This window comes from Coptis chinensis, chromosome 3, assembly GCF_015680905.1.
Source record: "Coptis chinensis isolate HL-2020 chromosome 3, ASM1568090v1, whole genome shotgun sequence".
Classification (NCBI taxonomy): domain Eukaryota; kingdom Viridiplantae; phylum Streptophyta; class Magnoliopsida; order Ranunculales; family Ranunculaceae; genus Coptis; species Coptis chinensis.
Window position 1 is genome coordinate 92,589,781 of NC_141458.1, and position 18,602 is coordinate 92,608,382.

An 18,602-nucleotide genomic window follows, 5' to 3' on the forward strand; every position below is an offset into this window, starting at 1 on the left:
CTTCCAAAAACCCATAACAGTATAAATATGCGGAAAATTTAAAAACCAATAAGAATTCAACATTAAACAAAAGTCCTCTTCATTACAAAACTTCACAAAAAGATTAGGTTACAACTCTCATTTCAATAACTATTTAATTAAAAATTACAAATGAAAATACAAATAACATTGTCTCAACTAAAAATCTAGATCACATCAAGGGAAAACAAAACATATCCTGAGATGCAACGCTAACGCAAACCACAAGCAACAACCAACCTTCTTCAACACTAAACCTGTCAAGACTTATCAACTATGTTCATTTAATGAACACACCCGATAAGCAAACATGTAAATCGGGTCAGCATTATAAAAATGTTGGTGTGAGTAGCCCTAAAATACAACATATACTTATACATATATTTACACAATCCATACGGCAGTTAGTTCCTCCACCGAGGCGCCTTAACTTTCAACGACTAATACAACATCCTTAAGTACAATAATTTAGGCAGATAGTTCCTCCACTGAGACGCCTTAACTTCCCACTAACCACACCACAAACTATACGTATAATAATAAAACATGTAGTTCCTCTATCGAGGCGCCTTAGATTCTAACTAAACAAATAACCAACCAAACATATTATATCCGTACCGCATTTCATGCTCAATTACAGAGTGGGTCGTCTCTGCCCAAGTAATTAGTTTGACCCACCCTTCCGCAAAGCCATATACAATCATATATTTAAATATATATAGTTAACCAACATATTACCATAATTATATTATTTAAGACTTTATTTGCGTGTCCCTAAAATCACGTCGTATCTATGTCTTACCTAGTTTCCTTGGCTACTACAATCGCTTCCCAACGCCGAACATGTACATCCACATGCCTCCCCTTACATAATGAACCACTCCGTGAGTAACTACCCTGAGCGGAATGCCGCACACCAGGTAACCCTCACACGAAAGCCATTATGTAAGTACTGTCATTATACGGCATAAAATATCGCGCGTCTCGTTCTAATTTTGCGAACGGAATAATAATCAAACCACTATTCGGCTACGCCAGAAGGGCCATTCAGATTCAATGAAACGCCAGAAGGGCCAATCAAATTACCTACGCCTGAAGGGCCAATCAAATTACTTACGCCCGAAGGGCCAATTATATCACATGAGTTGTGGTAGCTAGGTTCTAGGATTTTTGTTACGTAATTTATTCAAGTGTCATACATTTATGACTCATAATAATTTCACTATATCACGTGCAGGTCAAATACCTTGTTGCACTAAGCCACAATATTTATAAATATCTCAATTATATCTCGTAACCACTTTTATTCTTTCACGTGCCAATGTATTATTGCACTACGCCACACTCCCGTGGGAAATATCCACAAATACTCTACTAGCATCTCACAGATAAAATAATGGAGGGTTTATACATTTATTTCTCCACAACTATTGCATTTAATATATATATCCCAACCTATTATATAATGTCACAATATCAACGTCAAATCTTAATTAGATAATGACAACCAAATCTATACAAGCTTCCACAGCATTTTAGCATTTGATTTGTCCATACAATTTACAACATAAAACGTAGCACAATTAAACAGTCCACAGTCCACAATTAAATCTCAAAAATCTAAAGTCCATGAATCTAAGTCCGTATGTAGTTTAATACTCATAAAAACATATATATATATATATCAAATTCTTATTATCAGAATTCCCCTCTAGTTACGTGCCAATATTTATATGTTTTACACACTACTTACGTCAAATCTTAATTAGATAATGACAAACAAAATTATACAATATCGACAATATTTTATTACTACATTTGTCCATATTCTTAAACATGTAAAAAACTGGAAAAAAAAAAGTCAACATTCCACAGACAACGGTCAAAGTCAAAGGTCAACGGTCAAAGTCAAAGTCAACAAGTCATGGTCAAAGTCAACACATCATGGTCGAAGTCAAACTGTCATTGTCAAAGTCAAACTGTCGTTTCCATATTCAACAGGTTCAGGGTCATAGCCATGGTTCATGGCTAAGGTCAAAAGTGCATGGTTATGGGCTCATGGCTAAGGTTATGGTTCGGACCCAACTAGAAATATCTAAAAGGGACAGATCCACTTAAAACCAAAATGACCCAGCCCACAAAAATAAAAGAAAACCGGCCCATGATTACAAAAATTAGAACTGGCCCATAACAACTAATCTGGAACTGGCCCAACACAAAACAAATAGAAAAATGGCCCAACCCACTAACTAATATCAAAACCGGGCCCAAACAAAACAACCAAGGCCCAAAACTAAAACCGGCCCAAGTAGCTATTGGTTCGACCCAAGGCCCAACCACAGCTACAGTCGTCTTCTCCATCAGCTCTCTTCCTCCACCACCACCAAAATCGACCACCACAACCTCCACTCCTCCTCCAACTTCATCACATCGGTTTGACTCAATTTGAAAAACCCAACACCTTTAATAAAACCAAAAACTCCAATTAGTTAAATCAAACCCCTTCCTCCAAAGTAGATCTGGACCGTCCGCCATTAATGGCTTCTATCACCTCCGACAGCCCCCACACACCCAAACACACCCCCCTTCAATCGACAACCAACACAACTACATTATAAATTTCATTGGACCCTTCCTCCACACTAGATCGACATCTCGTCCGCCATTAACAGAGCTTCGACAGCTCCCATTACAACCCACACACACACACTACAATCACTATGAACCCATCGATTTTTAATCTAGATGAAAGCACTACAGTTCTAATTAAACTAAAAACAACCCAACCGAGTTTTCCCAAAACTCAAAAATGGACGCCTTCTTCCACCTGCAACAGCACCCACCTACACACCCCTTCAGCATACCCAATACTCAATCGACCCAACATTAACCCTTAATCAACCAACACAACAATATAAATAACAAACGTTGGTTTGGCTCGCGCCGCTATTAACAGCTTGTTTCAAGCTTCCACCAGTTCCAATCCAATTTCCGAGTTTCAACATATTTTAATCAGTTTTAATAACGACAGTTTACCAATGACAGGACGAATATTAATAACAGAATAATTAATATATTTCGTGAAATAGAAAACTAATCTACTCACTCGTATTAAAACCCGACGAATCCCTCATCGTCCGAATTGTCGCGCTCCAATGCTCGAGCAAACAAGCCGCCTCCATTTTTATTTTATTTTTTTATTCTCTCAGAACCTTAGTCTCTAGAACAATGTGATTATATACTTGGGTTTGAAACCCAAGCTCAATACAGACTCGGGCCAAGAAATCATGCCCACGTATCCCAAATCCAATCCAGCGAATTTTAAATAAATAAATAATTAATAAATTAATAACTAAATACGTATTTTAAATACGGGCGTTACATGTTATCTACCCAAAACGTACTAAGTCTAAGTCGAAATAATGCCCATGATATGATATGTAATTGTGATAGAACTTTGTAGTGATACTCTTAGAAGAATTATCAATTGAAATTATGATAGGCCAAAACATTGAATTTCACACAATTGTCTTCGTTCATAAACCACAAAACCCGAAAAGAAACATACACTAAATATCCAAAATCCAATAATTATCAAAAAGTGAAAAAGTAGTAATAAGCATAATTTTGGCAGCAAAAACCCTTCAACGTCCAAGATGTGATGTTACTGAAGCATTCAAAGCCTCGAAAAATTAATTTGGGGAAGAAACCCATAAACGTAAGAGACGTGCATTTCATCAAACTATTGGTAATCAAATGAAAGACGCAAACCCATTCTTAAGATGACTACAAATGTTGTTCAGGCATATAACGAAGAGGGAAAGACGTATCACATCTAGAAGCCATAATTTTTAAAAATCAAATGGAAACCATAAAGAAGATTACTATGAGTGAAAAGGGGTAGAGTCCATATGATTTGTTATAAAATTTCTATATGTATAGTTATGATTGTTGAGCAAGTTTTTAAAACTGAATGATTTAGAATAAAAAGATAAATAAGAGCTCCTCCTATTAGAATAAACTTGATGATTTATTCTCTCGGGAATCAAGGAGAACTTGAGAAGAGGCTTGAGTAAGCATTTTAAGAGTACAAACTTTGAATATGCAAATGTTATATATTTCTTCGTTGGTAATCCCACACACACTTGATCTCACAAATTTAATTCAACACAAGCTTGATCTCAAAAATTGAGGAATGGGACTTTGGGAGAATGAAGTTAAATTGAATTTACTAGAAAGACTTGGGTTAGAGATGATCTTAACAGGAACTTCAAGCAAATTTATGTCAGTAGTAATCTTTCTAATATCCAAATTCCAGACTGTAAGCGAGATATCAATGTTCGTATTTGGTGCGTTCGACGTTGATCGATGTACAAAATTAGAAGATACGTTGTCACTCTTAAGGATTTTAGTCACCTCTTGCAACAGAAAAACATGTGATAATCTGGCAAATAAGTATCATATTTCTTCCATTTCGGTTGTTGACTTGTTGAAGTGTTTAAGCTTCAAATGGTTTTGGAATTTTAGGTCGGTGACTTTGTTTGCTAGTAATGAAGATTTTATGGAGTTTAATTCAATTGTGGTTGTACTAGAATTGGGGTTATGGAGCATTTTCAACATTTCATTGAGAGGTTTGGGAGTGGGAGGAGGAATTCTCTTCTTGTTTCCTGGCAAAAGTAAATAATCCTTTTTTTTTAAAAAAAAAAAAAAAATTTAAAATATACTTTATTTTTGGTGTGTTTTTAAAGATGCTAGCTGTTAGTGCCAACGTGGTCCAATATTAGTGTTGGTAGTTTCTACCACCAGTAACCGCTGATGAACAAATTTGGACTCGAAAATAAGTAAGTTTTGTTTTGAGTTGGATATATTCTCTATTAGATATCTTTGCAAATCTCAAGAAAATCAAGACCGCTATCTCTTTTTCAAAATATTTATGTGGCCCTAGGAGGAAATAAACAAGTTATATTTTAGGGTTAATTAGACTAAACCTTCAAAAATATGTACCCGTCTAGATTAAACCCGCTATTGTTTAAATTATTAGACTTAAATACCCATTCTAGTTGTTATTTCACTTAATTCCATAACTACTCCTATTATATTTGATCCTTCCATTTTCTTTCCCTCACTCGTCCTTCCCAATTTGATTCCATAATACAATCAATCACAGCCCAAATCCCATAACCCCAACACCAATAATGTACTCAATTTTAAGTAAACCCAATGATACTCAATTTCAACCTCCAAATACTTAATTCTTTTGATTATTAGTAAAAAACAAATTGGATTGAGTGAGTTTTGATTAAAAATTAAAATCTTTCATTCCAAGAGAGCTAGCTCACTTCTAGTTTTGTTTCTTAAAACCTTCTCACCAACTTTTTGAATAGATTCCCCATTCAAAATACTTAAACTCAATAATCATGCATTTTGAATTCCTCCTCACCCCACCAATTATTCTTTCTCACTCTTAACCCAATTTCCAATGCAACTTCTTTAAATCCATTTCTAACAAAATTGACATTCTTAATGGCTTTAAGGGCAAATATTAGTATACACACACACACAAAGAGCCACTACATCGACTTACAAATTGAATTAAGAACCCATTTTTTGTGGATATGATATTCTCACAATGGATAACATGCCCACAAAATTTCACCATATTTGGATATGTCCAACCTTGCGAAAACTAGTGTTCAATTTTGAACATTTATCTAACGGTTCAGAATTTTCCGATTTATAATAACATTTGATTAGGTTAGACATATTTGAATGAGCCGAAATTAGGTGGGCATGTTATTTATGGTGGGGATATCATATCTACAAAATATCAACCCTTAATTTAACTTGTAGGATGAGATATGGTTTTGTACGTTTTGGGAGTGGCTCTATCCTTCTCATATTTTTGAATTAGGTCGGTAAGTTAGATTTGAGCCCTAACGATGTGGGGCTGCTTTGAATTGGAAGAGAGATACTGCAAGAAGTTTTAAATATTGTATTTAGGGAAGACATCATGTTATAATCTTTGTTGACGATGATGGACGTACATTTATCACAATCAATTGAATTCTAGCATAAGGAGAATAATGAGTAGTAGATGGGGTTACAATATAGTTTGACCAATTTATTATGTAGGTATCATTTCAAATTCGTGGTACTTGGATTATAATTTTGTATAGATATGGTGGTAATGTTAACAAAAATGGAGTAGGAGAGTGATTAAGGAAACAAAATAAAAATGGCAGTTTTGGAATTAAGTGAAACATCAAGTAGAATGAGTATTTAAGTCTAATGATTTAAACAATAGAGGTTTTTAATCTAAACTGGTACATACTTTGGGGGTTAAGTCTAATTAACTCTATATTTTAAGTATGATTATTCATTAGATATCTATGCAAATCTCAATAAAATCATTCCCCCCCCCCCCAAACAAAAAAAATATTTAGGGTTTTTTAACGAAATAACTAAGTTTAATTTTTAGTAGGATTCTCTATTTGATATCTACACACCCCTAAATAAGCTGTGATAATATAATCATATATATACTAGCCATCCATCCCGACCTGTGGTCAGGCCTGCTATTTTAAAACTTATTATGTCTGGGCATGTTAATTTTCAAGCTAAAATATTTTGGTTGATGTACTTATTGCAAAAGCGCATTTGTATAATGAACACACGGTAACAATTTACCGTCAGTTGTTTGACACTTCAAGTTATTCAGAATTTCAGACAGAAAGTGGGGCCAAATGCATCTTTTCATTAGAAGAGGGTCACTTTTTATGTGCTTAATGCATAAGCCCATTTTTGTATGATGAAGAGGTGGTAACATTTTCTATTTTATTCTGTTGGATCATGTTATAAACCTACCAAGATAAAATCTAACGTAAAATGAAACAAGACATCTAATATTTCACAAAATCAAAATTACAAAACTTGGGATGCACTGAAACATAGTTGAGAGAACAACCATACTTGCTTGTCAACCACAACGAACAAACGTTAGCAAATGAGCTGCCTTGTTTGCTTGTTGACCCTTATAACAAATATCAACTTCCTCAAAACCACCCGTTTGCAATTTACACTCTCTTAATAAGTTTTCATAACCAATTCTCCTTCGGGTAACATAAAGTATGGCCACCTCAAATTGTAGATATGAGCTCATATCTCTACGCCATGGAATTAGTAAGATTGCATATAAAAAGTTTTACCTATGCCCTAAAGAGAAAACTTTCCAATGCATCTCTCAATCGTGTTGGTGATACCTACTTTAAGAACAATTAGATGTAGCAACAACCATCATTGAATAGTTTTACCATATCATGTGGTGGGGAAATTCATGGTTTTATATATATTGTTTCCTTGCTACGGTTTGAAGATGGCAGATATCAAGAGAATTATTTGAACCCAACCTGTTTGACAAAACTACTCCTTAGGCTTAACAATTACCCAATGGTAAACATTATTTGAATGACTTGAAAACAACATATTTAACACATACCATTTACAAATATTTTTGTAGAGAACCCAAGACATTTTCATGACATTTATTTAAACTTATTGGAATAGTATCAATAATTTTAAAAAGCACATAATTTAGTAAACATCATAATGTGGTTCTATCAAGTTAAGCTTACCATTCATGATATAAAGATGATCTATATCCCTAGAACATATAATAAATACAAAACTTAAGACAGTGAAACAATCTACTTATTTGAGTTCAAACAACAATAAGATGATGTCTCAAAATAGTCAATTCATCAAAAATAGAAAAAAAATTGAAGAAGAGATAAATTTCTACATACAACGGAAAATAATTGAATTGATTTACCATCTTTTTAACAAAAATATAAAAAAAAAAACCATGAGTGGAGAGACTCTAAAGAGAAAAATGTGTGTATTGAATGTATGTCTAGTTAACTTGTGGTGTCTCAAAATAGTCAATTCATAAAAATAGTGTTGGTGAGAGTCCATAATTACTTTAAGAAAACCTATTTAGTAGTTGGAGCTTTACGTCCGAACAAATTGGAAGGCATCAACATCGTCCACACAAAAACTCATTGAATAAAAATTAACAAAATATTTATAAATTTTGATATGAGTAAGATACAATACTCATGGTTACAATGAAAATAAAATTCCACTAATCTACAACACTTGGCTACATGCTGAAGATGGAATCCTGATATGAAGAGAATTATTTGAACCCAACCAAAGATGTGTGCAATGTTAGATACGCAAGTTGGAGAGTTTGATTTAGTGAAAAGATTATGATCATGTAACAATAAGCACTTGAAAGTCTTAAATGCAACTGCTATAACAATGAAATAGCCAAAGAAATTTGAAAAGCAGGGTATACAACAATCAATACATCTATTCATCTATGAAATAATTTAGAAATTTGTAAGATATTCACTTCTCAAATTTGAGTTTAGCTATAGACATACTTGGATATCTGCCACAATTCGATCTCCAACCCTTGCTCGATGAATTTTAAAGTATGTTGTGTCTTCCATGAAAATATACATGGAAAAGTTAGTGATAGTGCTACACTGATTATTTAAGCAAATATTCAAAGTACCCGTGATCTTATGTTAGTGCAGTGATTATAAAGAAACCGGAAGTAGCCCAGTTTTTGTCCTTCTCATAATAATGATAAAAAAGAAAAAGAACGCCACCAAATGATTATAAAAAGCATGCAAGCAACGTAACAAAGTTAAGAATGACATCTTTTGTTGGAAGAAAAGCCGAGTCATTGTGTTTGGACAGTCATAAACATCAGCCGTATTTAGGTTTACGGTTGCTATCTACAAAAATTAAATAATCTAATCCCACCCACTATTAGGGGAAAAAAATTGATTTCAATTTCTATGTTTGCCTATGTCGAGAAACCACCCCACATGCACCTTGATTAATCAAGTACTACATCTGTTTATTTGAGTTCAAACAACAATAAGATGAGGTGTCTCAAAATAGTCAATTCATCAAAAATAGAAAAAAAAAACATATTGAAGAAGAGACGTCCATAATATCACTGGTGTTTCGGTGCGCACACATAACTAAATAAGAAGTGATTAAACCTTGTTTACTGCAGAATGAACAAATTACCAAAACCTTCTTTTTAATCATAATTATAATACGTACAAAAATCATCAGTTTAATGGATCCAAGAAATGTTAAAAATCCATAAAATGATTCCTTAGGAAATTCAATACACCTCTTCACAATTAAATGTGTCAAGTGCCAATTGTTTTAATTAATATGTGGGTCATCCTTTTATGCTTCTATAGAGCTAAACTCATAACATTTGATATTACAATCGACTGAATCGAAATATATAATTAAGTCTGAATGTCAGTAGATACCAAGCAAATTAAGTAGATGCATCACACGAAAATGCTAACCACCAATCGTCATCGATAGATAAAATACAATATCAATATATATATAAACATGTCAACATTAATAATTAGGAATTTTGATTGGTAAGTGAGAACATCACCACCAAAAAGAAAGTTGTTAGAACTTTGAAGTGTGGATTCCCCTATTCGTTGAGCTCTTTTATCAGTATGCACTGCCGTCCACATAAAAAGTTCATGTATTTGTTGAAAAATAAACACAATAGTTGCACCCTCAATTTATTCGATTCCAGATTCTCATCTGTTTGCTTTTTTAAACTGTGAAGGGCTGTCAAAGTGGCGTACGTTCACTCCATGCATCAGCTGAGCTACTCAATAGCGTAAGTTATAATCAAATGGGACAATTTTTTCTTTCAATTTTGTTCATATATAAATATATAATTATCTAGTAGCATATAATAAATTGCAGGAGTTTAAACATGTGAAGAACATGGGAGGGGGTTACGCGGCATGGATTGAAAATTGCTTGCCTGTGAAGAAACCTAAAGCTGAATTGTGATGAGATTATCCCTCATTCTTTCTACTCCAACATCATGCATTCTTTAGCACTGGGCGACATGGTTGATGGTTCTATATTAACTGTAATATTTGGAAGGGAAATGTACCATGCCTGTTAAGTTTAAAAAGATGTATCTTAATCTGAAATTCTGAAGTTGCTTAATTTTCACTATTTACCCCATATGCTCTATTTGGAACAATTGTAAGCTGTGAACCAAAGAAAATTGTTTGGTCAGTCAAATCTATAGAAATACCGATAATGATTTTGTGGAATGTATCCAAGAATTCCAAGCCGTCATAATTTGCCAAGTCTTTCAAACACTCATCGGCCTTCAAAAAGTATTCTTCAATCCACTTAGAAGCCTTCCTAGAGTAATAAGCAAGAGTGTTATCAAGCATGGCCACTTCAAAGTCATCTTCATAACAGTTCATTTGCCCCATTCCAATTTCAACAAAAAAGACACATTCTTCAACAAATCACGATCGATCTGCTTACCCTCTCGATCTTGTTCAATCAAATGGAATATAACATCTTTAACTTGTACCTTGATTTCTTCATAGACCAGATCACGGAAGCAAGTAGGCGGTCGAGATAGCTGAAGAACAATGAAAGTAACTTTACCATAACTTTGTGATTTTTCCACCTTAATTCAAGATGCTTTTCTCGTATAGATGCCAAAACCGTTGAGTTATAGCTCTCTCTCTTTAGAGGGACCTTCTTTACATACAATATAGACAGTTGTGTAGAGCATAACACTATTCTCGATAGTATTTTTGCGGCTCGGTAAGCCCTTCTAAAATCTTTGTGATCCTGTTCAGGCTTCTGCACGACATCCCATCGTTTTCGATTATTTCCGTTTCGCTCATCATCTCTACACTACTAATAGCAAACACAAAAGATATTATGTAACTAACAATAACAGAAAGCAATAAGTTGTTAAATAAAGTATTTGCCACACACTATCAGGGAATATGAAATGAAACCTTGGTATGCAAAATTAGAAACAGAGCACCTTTAAGGATTTTGAAACCCTTTACCTAAAATCTCCTGATTTTTTTATATTTGATCACAAAGTTACATTACCTAAAATCTGAAATGGAGGAGACCTTGAAATCTGCAGCAGGATTTCTTGGTTTCTTCGACTCTTTCTTCTCAATATCAGTAATGACAACAAAGATTTGCTATGGATATAAGCCCTGACCGAGACCCGTTGTTAATAGGGCTAGATATTCAAACTGATTTGAAATTACATCCTTTGGGCTTATTCAGTGTCAAACATACAAAAGCCCTGTTTCTTCTCTAGCCAAAATCCAACTACTGTTTTACGCAGCACATTTTGATCAGTTATATATACTGGAATTACAGCGGGCTTGGGTTCATAAAAACTGCAAAACATGTGTAAAGGGGCGTTTTTCCCTTACATATACGGGGGAAGAAGAAATGGTTTGGATTTGGGAAAGACCGAGTTCGCTAAGTAGCTTAAGCGCCCTTACGATCTCTCTTGATTACGGGGGAGGAGAGAAGAATCAGGTCTCACGTAGTTCATGTAGGTGGTATTTATAGGCACAAGAGAGTGTTGATCTTCGAGACACGTGTACTTCCTTGTACATATGTAGGGTGGAGATTACGAATGGGTGTTAGGTTGGTTCTGGTAGGAAGGCGGTGATCATTGGGAGTGGGTGCAGTAGTTCATAATTCCCGTAATTGGAAGTACAGATATGACTTTGGTAATGATTACCCTTGGATTAAGGAAAATGTCTTTATTCGAAGCATTCTGCTCCAGGTCGTTCAGTTTTCTTGGGACGTTCTTGAGCGAGCTGGAGTGTACCACCTACATAAAGCGAGCTGCTCGCGAGTCGATCTTGGAGGACGATGTCCTGGTTGCGCAGCGATCTTTACTTATGCTTAATGCGTGCTTAATATTCTTTAATGAGGATATTACTCCCTTACACAACCCCCTCTCAGTAGATTGCACTGTTCATGGAAGCGATTTGCTAAGAGGGGGTTATCTGTTGAGAGAAAACATCAATACGTGTTGAGCATGAGTGGACGAGCGGCTGGTGTAAGTTGAGTAATTGGCACGCTGTAATGTTCGACTTGGATTGCATGACAATTTGGTTGGAAAACAAAAGTTGTTACGTGATTGGCATGTGACCGAATCATAGCAGTTGGTAGAGAAACGTGTCGCCACATTTTTCAGAATCGTGAAAAGACAGTTCCTTGAGCCATGTGTGTGGGCTAGGCCGTAGGTTGTAATCATAACTCCTTGGTAACTGAACGGGCGGTTGCACAAAATCAAATTTGGGACAACTGCAAAGTTATTTTTTGTTTTCGTCTTCAACAAAACTGCAAGTTAGGGTTTCTCAGGTGAATGTTTCTGCTGCTAGCTATACCAAAACAGGACATCCCTAACAGTCAGAAACCGTTACTAAAAAGATTTGTAACGGTTTTTATGCGTCACAGTTTGGGCATTGCTAATTCGTTATTAATATTCGTAACGGCTTAAAACCGTTACATAATTATTTATTGTAACAGTTTTTTCCGTAGCTAAAAATATTTACTAACGGTTTTATTTACTTAATTATGTTACTCTTTTCTAACATTAGTAACGCTTTTATAGAGTTTGTAACGCTTTTTGACTGTTACTCTTTTCTAACAACAGTAACGGTTTTATAGTATTAGTAACGTTTTTTTGTGTTACTCTTTTCCAACAACAGTAACAATTTTAGAAAGTTAGTAACGTTTATTTGTGTAATTGATTTATAGAATTTGTAACGTTTTGGTAACGGTTTTGTTGCTTCGTAAGTGTTATTTATTACAAAGCTTAGTTACGGTTTTCCACCGTTACAAAACTATTTCATATGTAAAAAAAATAATTTCCCCCAAAATCATCCTTTTTGGGAGACTACTAACCTGCATAAAGATGTCCCCACTTATTGGGTATTTTATAATCGTCCATAACATAAACAAGAAATCTCATAAGTACATCCAATCACATAATCTTTTATTAAAATAACATCACAAAAATATCTTTTCATAAATAGGACTTGTCACGAATGAAATATACATTGTTTTCCAAATCAATGGGACTTGTCCCTAAACTCAAGCTCTCACGTCATTTGTATAGAACTCCCACCTTCAATAGTTGCAAGCATCAGGGGATGACTTTGGGATGATATCATCATAAAAGTCCTTTTCATCATATACACCAATAGAAATAAATAAAAAAGAGTCAGGCAGTAGAAAACAAATATGTATAGATATATACTTATATCTTATTCTTAAGTAGTAGCTCCTTATACTCAACCTACAGAATTCAGAAAATAGAGTATGGTAGTAGACTAGTAGCAATATAAGCATAGTATTGAAAGTTTATATATTCCAAAACCCTATAACCTTGTTACACCTTGACGAAAAGACATAAAAAATTTGGGGTAGAACCTCCCTCAGTATTTTCAACATTTCATAGACATAAATCCTGTCATAACCTGAAAATCAAATAATATACTTTCATAACATATATTAAAACCTCAGACCTCGGTCGTAAACCCAACTACTCAAATATATAGTGATTCGTAGAACCAGCTACTTAACCATCTCGACCAATGCCAGTTAAGTCAAATAACTAATCCTCGAATCAAAATGACACTATAAATTATATACCAAAATTAAAATGAAAACAACATATACATCACTTCCACTTATATCAGTGTTATACACCTCTATTAGTTCCAACCAGAGATACCACACTTCAAATATATATACACCATACCTTCACACTACTCACATGTAAGAACCCATTTTCCAAAATAAAACTCGTGAATATTCCAACATCCGCATACAATTGTCACAGATGAAACGAAAGAAAACCACACAAGGATCTTACCTTTCATTAACTACTAGGTCTCCTGTTGCTGCTCTCCATTTATGTTCCAACATGGAACACTAAAACTAGTTCCATAACAAAATAACTAAAGTAACATATATGCAATTATACAAAATAACTACATTCAACTTTACTTTTATCTTTAACTGAGTTAATTTCATAGGGCAGACACAACACAAAAAGTAATAACCAGCACATTCACTTGATCAAAGACAAAGATCAAACCATGCGGGGAAGATTTTTTTGGGGGATTCAAGAATATAAAATGTCCATCTTACTTAGGTTTAAACGGTTTTTATGCTTTCATACATAGCTTGACTGGATGGGATTGGAATATCAATAAGCTATAAAGAAATCATAGACATACCTTAAGGAGTTTTCCAGCACCCATAACAAAACCGGCATTAGTGGCGAACTGGCCAAATGCACCAGCATGGCATGTGTGTGAATCAGTACCAAGCAGGACCTGCAAGCAAATTAAATAAAGTCATAAAAGGGACCACAAAAATAAAATAAGCCTATTGGGAGAGAGAGAGAGGCACCTCCCAAGGCCTACAATGATGACATACCTTTATAATCCGGGTTAGCCTGCAATACGATTAAACAAATACTTGATAAATACCAGCAGAATATTAAATTCACTTTGCTAGAAAGATCAATGGCAAGTTCACAACCAAAACAAGAGATAACACATACCCTGAAATCACCAAGATCCTTGATATCTTACTCTCCACAAAAGTCCCACAAGATGTCCACGTTACGGTTCGCACGCTCATCACTTGTGAATATATAATGATCAGGTATTACTATGATCTTTTGGTGATCCCATACCTGAAACCAAAGACAAAAAAGTTAAGGCATAATATAAAGAGATGAATAAGTTCAGTGGTGATAGCTGCTTGATAGGTTCTATAATCAGAAATCACAAAAGGAATAATTAGTATCAAGTATAAGTAAGTTGCAACAACAACAAAAGGTATGAATTTCTGATGCAGTTGGTATGTGCACGGATGTGACACACTGGCGCAAGTTATATACCTGTTTTTTTTATACATGTGTTGTAAGTAAGTGTGAGAAAGATAATGGGAGACCTGTTGTAAGTAAGTGTGAGACGATCAAGCATGTCTCCAGCATTTCTGCTGGAGCTATCCATAGCAGACATTCTTGCCACTTGTTCACTGCATGCGTGTTCCAAGACTGCATTGAACATAACCTAAATCACAGTGTGAAAACCACACACATATTAGTATGACAGATGATGAGATTGGATTTGATAGGTGTTAATAATATAAAGAAACATGGACTTATACAAGCAATAGGAAGCACAGCTGCTATGTACTACTTGGCCACACATGTCAATGACTAGTTAGGAACCCAAAAAGGAACATTCTGGGAGAAAAGAGAGAGAGAGAGAGAGACGTGATCAAACAATGGTGTGGGTATCTCATGATATGCATCCCCCAACTGTTAAACAATCCACTAAACTACTAAAGGCACATCTGAAAGGCAGCATATTAGATAGAGAAAAGCTATGAATCATTCATGTACTAATATTGAGTAATTTGAAGGCCGGGAAATCAATAGATAATGTGGCCTAGGTAGAATAGAGGCCAGTAACAGGATCACCAAATAAATGACCTTGAAAACATACTAGTGAACGATTTGAAAAAGGGTGTCCTAAGTCTTGCCACAAAGGTCCTCATGTTTATTTGGCATAGGCTCTTTTTTATTCCCTAGTAGAGAATGCTATTTGGTATGCAAAGAAACAGACCCGATTCTAACGTGGAACTGAAGGAAGTAAAGAAAAAGTACAAAGAAAGAATATAAATAACTATGCAGATAGCAAAATGCAATGACACTTAGAGAGAAAATAAAACATTAGTAAAAGAGCAAGTATTTTACATCATCCTTGTTGCAGTCGTCTTTGTCAAATCTAAAAGATACTTAATATTTTGAGTTTACTCCTGACTTGGTTATAACAGTTACCCAACAATTCTGATATTTCTAAAACATATATGAAACATCTCAGGGAGTGTTTAGCTTCTTCTCTATGTATTTCCTAGCAGCTCTAATTTTTCCCAAAGTATATATTCATTTAACAATCCCATACTCCTTTAAATGCAATGAGTAACGGAACTAATCAGTTCATTATAAACAGAAAGAAGCTGATAATTAGACAGCATCCAGCAGCGATCACACGGACCTTTAATGATAAAGAACATAAGAATACAGATAAAATAATCAATATTATATTATCGGGGAAAAATAATTGTATCCAGAGTCGTATGATTGTGTAGAAAATACAATCACAATTCACAAAGCATCTAATTTCCTTATAAAGAGAAGAAAAAAAATTATTCCACACCTTGCAAAATCGACAGGAAAATTGAACTTCTTGTTGGGATTGCCTGCATTATTATTGATGTGAGCACCTGTTTCAATTATACCAAAATCTGGTTTCCAAATCCAATGTCTGAGGGACGTTTTCTTCAGCATGTGAACAAATACAATCAACATGTATGGTCACACTATTGACAAAGAATAAATGAACTGGCTATCACAAATTGAACTTCGAAACCGCTTATTAATAATAGTAATAGATATTTGGGTTTCCTGACATGTATGATGATGCTGGCAGAAGGGTTTCTTCCACAGCAGTCGACCTGAAGTTCATGAAATATTTTCAGACGCTGACCATTTACTTGAAAAGAACTGCCACTCTGTTTTGATAAGTAATAACATAAACTAAATGTCTGAGTTTGCAGAATTTTGTCAATGCCTTCTCATCTAAGAGTTTAAAGCATCAACAATTACATTTCTACACGTCATTTTTGTATTCCGCATTTCATATTGAGGTCAATTGATAAGTAACCATCACTAACATCAAATGCATTAAAGAGAATCATTTCAATAATCACCTGATGTAAATTCCTTTGCAACTCCTCCATCCTTTTTTGAAGGACTGCATTTACATTCCTCTCCAATAAATGCCTTTCATCCCCGGCCGAGATAGGAGCAATAGAGCGTAAAACCTGAAAATTCTATACAAGTTACATGGATATTCCCAGCATATGAAATAATAAAAAAACTGAAAACAAATGGAAAATCAAAATTTCAAACCTTCTCTCTTAACGCTTGACCAAGGGCATCTGAGGTATCACCTTCAGAAAAACCTCTCTTAACACATTTATTCCCTTGTGAATGTTACTCATTTCCCTTGTGATACTCATATAAAGCTCTACTATTGAAAATTGTGCAAAAGTGAATGTTATAAGTTATAGCAAAACTACAAATAACATCTCAATTACGGTACTTGTATCTTTATCCCTAACCTATATTTTAGAAAATCAAGATTTGTATAGCCATTCTCCTTATCAATAGTACCCATACCCATAGCGTTGTCACCACGTCATAGAAAACTTATGCAAATATTAATGAAAGAAAAAAGGCAAGTGCAAAATGAGGCATTACTTAAGCAGGACATTGGAATAGGAGTAGAAAAAAGTTGCAGAGTTGTTGAATGCCTAAGGTGGTACGTATTATGCCATAGAGCCTTAGATACTCTTTTAATGCACAAAATTCTAGTAACTAATCAGATTATAAGTTTGCTAAAAGTGTAAAAAGGAACCACATGGCAAAATAGAAATCTTGGAATATTCAACAGTGGCTGTCATTTAGAATTAACAGTATTATACTATGAATACATGTGGAACGTTATTGCAGGTCCTACATAGTAGACTAGCTAGACCTGATTTGCAGAATTTTTTGGGTACTTTTTCTACATAATTAATTTGGTATTTAGTTCATCCTTCATACAATTCCCAACCCAATTGCATTTGTATAAGAGGAATAAAATTGCTTCAACATAATCTACTGGATATAATCTTTGTTGGCCATATCACAAACATTTTTTTAATTATGTTAATAAGTATGAGATAGCAGTTGGAATGCAAGAACAACAATATAGAATTTCTAATTACCTGAATATATGTGTTCAATCAGTTGTGATCAATGTTGTTGGTTCACAAAATAGCAGCTTGGGCGTGCGACATGCTGCTGCTGATTCTTGACCCTTTTAATCATATTGACAAAAGAAAACAATTTTTTGAAGTGCTATTTCGATAAATAAAAATAGGAATGCCATCACTCACCTATTACACATAAAAGAACAAAATCTTACCACAAAAATTGTATTTTTCATTGAAGAAACACAAGATATCAAAATAAAAATCACACCTTTGGTTACAATTGAAGCAACGACTAACACCAAAGTTTAGTTGTGAACTAAACGCAAACCCAAGAAAAAGAAGGCAAAGGGCGGCGTAAGTAGTGTTGATGAAGGGTGGTCGTGGCTAGAGAGAGAGAGGCGATGAAAACTATAAAAGAAGAGAATTAGTTTAAGAGGGAGAAGAGAGACGAACGCGATGTTTCAATTGTTTTTAGTCCCCCCTCACTAAAAATTCTAATTTACTTCTTTATTTTCTAATATTATCTTAACCTTTACGGTTTGTAGTCGAAGCAAAACTTTTAAAATTCGTTACCAATTAATTCTCAAATAAGATAAAATTAATGTAACACTTTATGAACCATTTAAACGCCCGAAAACCGTTAGGAACCTAGTTACACTGGGAAAACGTTAGGAACTAAAATATATGGGCGTTAGTAATATAGTGTTTTGGTGTAGTGATATGCTGCCTTTCCGTTTTCCATTTTCTTTCATCTTAGTCAAGCGTTGTGTGTTTAGTAGATAGGTCGGTGTTAGGCTTTATTATTTAAGTTTGGG

At 34.5% G+C, this 18,602-nt stretch overlaps 1 protein-coding gene and 2 long non-coding RNA genes across 3 annotated transcripts; 1 reads left to right on the forward strand and 2 right to left on the reverse strand.

The window, feature by feature from the left end:
* Window positions 1-9,566: 9,566 nt before the first annotated feature.
* Window positions 9,567-10,113, forward strand: LOC147511680 (uncharacterized). Its single transcript, XR_015217048.1, has 2 exons — window positions 9,567-9,754; window positions 9,844-10,113. It is a non-coding gene; the product is annotated as an uncharacterized LOC147511680 (long non-coding RNA).
* A 46-nt stretch (window positions 10,114-10,159) lies between these two features.
* On the reverse strand, window positions 10,160-11,303 carry LOC147511681 (uncharacterized). The gene is made up of 2 exons (XR_015217049.1): window positions 11,017-11,303; window positions 10,160-10,812 (listed from the first exon to the last, which is right to left on the reverse strand). It is a non-coding gene; the product is annotated as an uncharacterized LOC147511681 (long non-coding RNA).
* Window positions 11,304-12,909: 1,606 nt separating this feature from the next.
* LOC147511682 (3-isopropylmalate dehydratase large subunit, chloroplastic-like) lies at window positions 12,910-16,343 on the reverse strand. The gene is made up of 6 exons (XM_086599404.1): window positions 16,185-16,343; window positions 14,911-15,032; window positions 14,516-14,650; window positions 14,389-14,407; window positions 14,187-14,285; window positions 12,910-13,125 (listed from the first exon to the last, which is right to left on the reverse strand). The coding sequence occupies exons 3-6, from the start codon at window positions 14,593-14,595 to the stop codon at window positions 13,072-13,074; spliced, it is 252 nt and encodes an 83-aa protein (XP_086455530.1). The 5' UTR covers window positions 14,596-14,650; window positions 14,911-15,032; window positions 16,185-16,343; the 3' UTR covers window positions 12,910-13,071.
* Window positions 16,344-18,602: the final 2,259 nt, after the last annotated feature.

What these genes read in the sequence shown, in the direction of transcription:
- LOC147511682 (XM_086599404.1), bottom strand. Translation starts at nt 14,595, where the DNA reads ATGAGCGTGCGAACCGTAACGTGGACATCTTGTGGGACTTTTGTGGAG. An exon ending in GTGCTGGAAAACTCCTTAAG is followed by an intron (nt 13,126 to 14,186) that starts GTATGTCTATGA and finishes TATGATGAAAAG; the next exon opens with GACTTTTATGATGATATCAT.